The following is a 2,176-nucleotide window of genomic DNA, read 5'->3' as shown; positions in this document are numbered from 1 at the left end:
ATGCAAAACCAAAGCTTTGTAATGGAGTTTGTGCTCCTGGGGCTCTCACAGAATCCAAATGTTCAGAAAATATTATTTGTTGTATTTTTGTTTGTATACCTAGCAACTTTCGGGAGCAACATGTTGATTGTATTCACCATCCTCTGCACCCCTGCACTGCTGGGCTCCCCCATGTACTTCTTCCTGGTTTTCCTGTCTTTCCTGGATGCCTGCTTCTCCTCTGTGATCACCCCAAAGATGATCGTGGACTCTCTCCAGGAGAGGAAAACCATCTCCTTTGAAGGCTGCATGACCCAGCTCTTTGCCGAACACTTCCTGGCTGGTGCAGAAGTGATTGTCCTCGCAGTCATGGCCTATGACCGCTATGTGGCCATTTGCAAACCCTTACACTACTCTTCTATCATGAATTGGAGGCTCTGTGGCATTCTGATGGGGGTGGCATGGACAGGGGGCTTTCTACATGCCATCATCCAAATCCTTTTTATTTTTCATCTTCCCTTTTGTGGTCCTAATGTCATTGATCACATCATGTGTGACTTGTATCCATTACTGAAGCTGGCCTGCATTGATACACACATCTTTAGACTCTTGGTGATTGCAAACAGTGGATCTATCTGTATTATCATCTTCTCTTTATTGCTTGTCTCCTACAGTGTCATCCTCTTCTCTCTGAGAGCACACAGCTCTGAGGGGCGGAGGAAAGCCCTCTCTACCTGTGCATCTCACATTACGGTTGTGGTTTTGTTCTTTGTCCCATGCATTTTTACATATCTAAGGCCTTCATCGGCTTTCTCCTCAGATAAAGTTGTGGCCATATTTTGCACCACCATAAGTCCCTTGTTGAATCCTTTGATTTATACCATCAGAAATAAGGACATGAAACATGCGATGAGGAAAATGTGGAATAAATTAGAAGTGGTTTCTAAGAACAAATGAGGCATTTAGGGGCAACATGGTGGTTAATGCTCCTCCTGCAGCGCCAGCATACCATATGGCTCCAGTTCTAGAACTTGTTGCTCCATTTCCAACCCAGGTCCTTATGACTGAGGAGACCAGCAGAGAATGGCTCACTTCCTTACGCCACTGCACCCACGTGGGAGATTCAGAAAGAAGCTCTTGGCTCCTGGCTTCAGCTGGACTCAGCTCTGGCCATTATAGCAAGACTGAACTAGATGGAAAAATCTCTCTCTGTGTATGTGTTATTTGACCTTTTCAATATAAATAAATAAATAAATAAATAAATAAATAAATAAATAAATAAATTTTGAAACATAAAATACAAGACCTTTATTTTTTTCTAAATTTAAAACATGGGTAAAAAAATAAAAACGTGGGCCAGCATTATGCCATAGTAGGTAAAGCTACAGAATTGTTGTTAACAAAGATAATAATTTTTTCGTTTTTGTTAAGAATGACTTCATGGGTACTGCCCATGTCTGGACATTCAAATAGTTCTGCGTTGCCCCAAGGTGGAACAACAAAGAATTGAAGCTCTGGTGAGAGATTCCTTAAGCCTTCTTCCATTGTGAATATTTGAAAGAGCTTCCAATGCTTCACTTCTGTGTTTCTAAAGCCAAATGCAATGGAAAAAAACCTGAAAATTTGAGAGAAGAAACTTCATCTTTGCATGTAACATACAGTCTCAGAAATCTAATTGCTCTCGCAGTACAGAATTATGAAAAGAGCAAGTATGTGCACACTTTCAAGTCTATAATTACTTAGTCCTAGTTTATAATATACAGAACAATAATTAAAAAAAGAAAAACAGCTATGGCTCAGTGGCTAAATCCTCACCTTACATGTGCTGGGATCCCACATGGATGCAGGTTCATGCCCCAGCTGTGTGACTTCCCATCCAGCTCCCTGCTTGTATCCTGCAAAGACAGTACAGGACAGCCCAAAGCCTTAGGAACCTGCACTCACGTGGGAAACCCAAAAGAATCTCCTGGCTCCTGGCTTCGGACTGGCTCAGCATTGGCCCATGTGGTCACTTGGGGAGTGAACCAATGGATGAAAGATCTCTCAGTAACTCCTTCCCTCTGTAAATCTGCCTTTCAAATAAAAATAAATATATCTTTGACAGAGAGAGAGAGAGAACCAAATGATACAGTGGCTTATGTTACTTAGGTTACAACAATTTATTCTTTCTGGAATAAAACCACAGTTAAATGGCCCA

At 41.5% G+C, this 2,176-nt stretch overlaps 1 protein-coding gene across 1 annotated transcript; it reads left to right on the top strand.

The window, feature by feature from the left end:
- LOC121172197 (olfactory receptor 4C15-like) lies at positions 1 to 936 on the top strand. The gene has a single exon (XM_041004043.1). The coding sequence runs from the start codon at positions 1 to 3 to the stop codon at positions 934 to 936; it is 936 nt and encodes a 311-aa protein (XP_040859977.1).
- Positions 937 to 2,176: the final 1,240 nt, after the last annotated feature.

This window comes from Ochotona curzoniae, unplaced genomic scaffold, assembly GCF_017591425.1.
Source record: "Ochotona curzoniae isolate NIBS_2020 unplaced genomic scaffold, NIBS_Ocur_1.0 scaffold_3171, whole genome shotgun sequence".
In the NCBI taxonomy this organism is placed as follows: domain Eukaryota; kingdom Metazoa; phylum Chordata; class Mammalia; order Lagomorpha; family Ochotonidae; genus Ochotona; species Ochotona curzoniae.
Note: the sequence above shows the minus strand (reverse complement) of the source record. Positions and strands in the feature narration are given on the sequence as shown.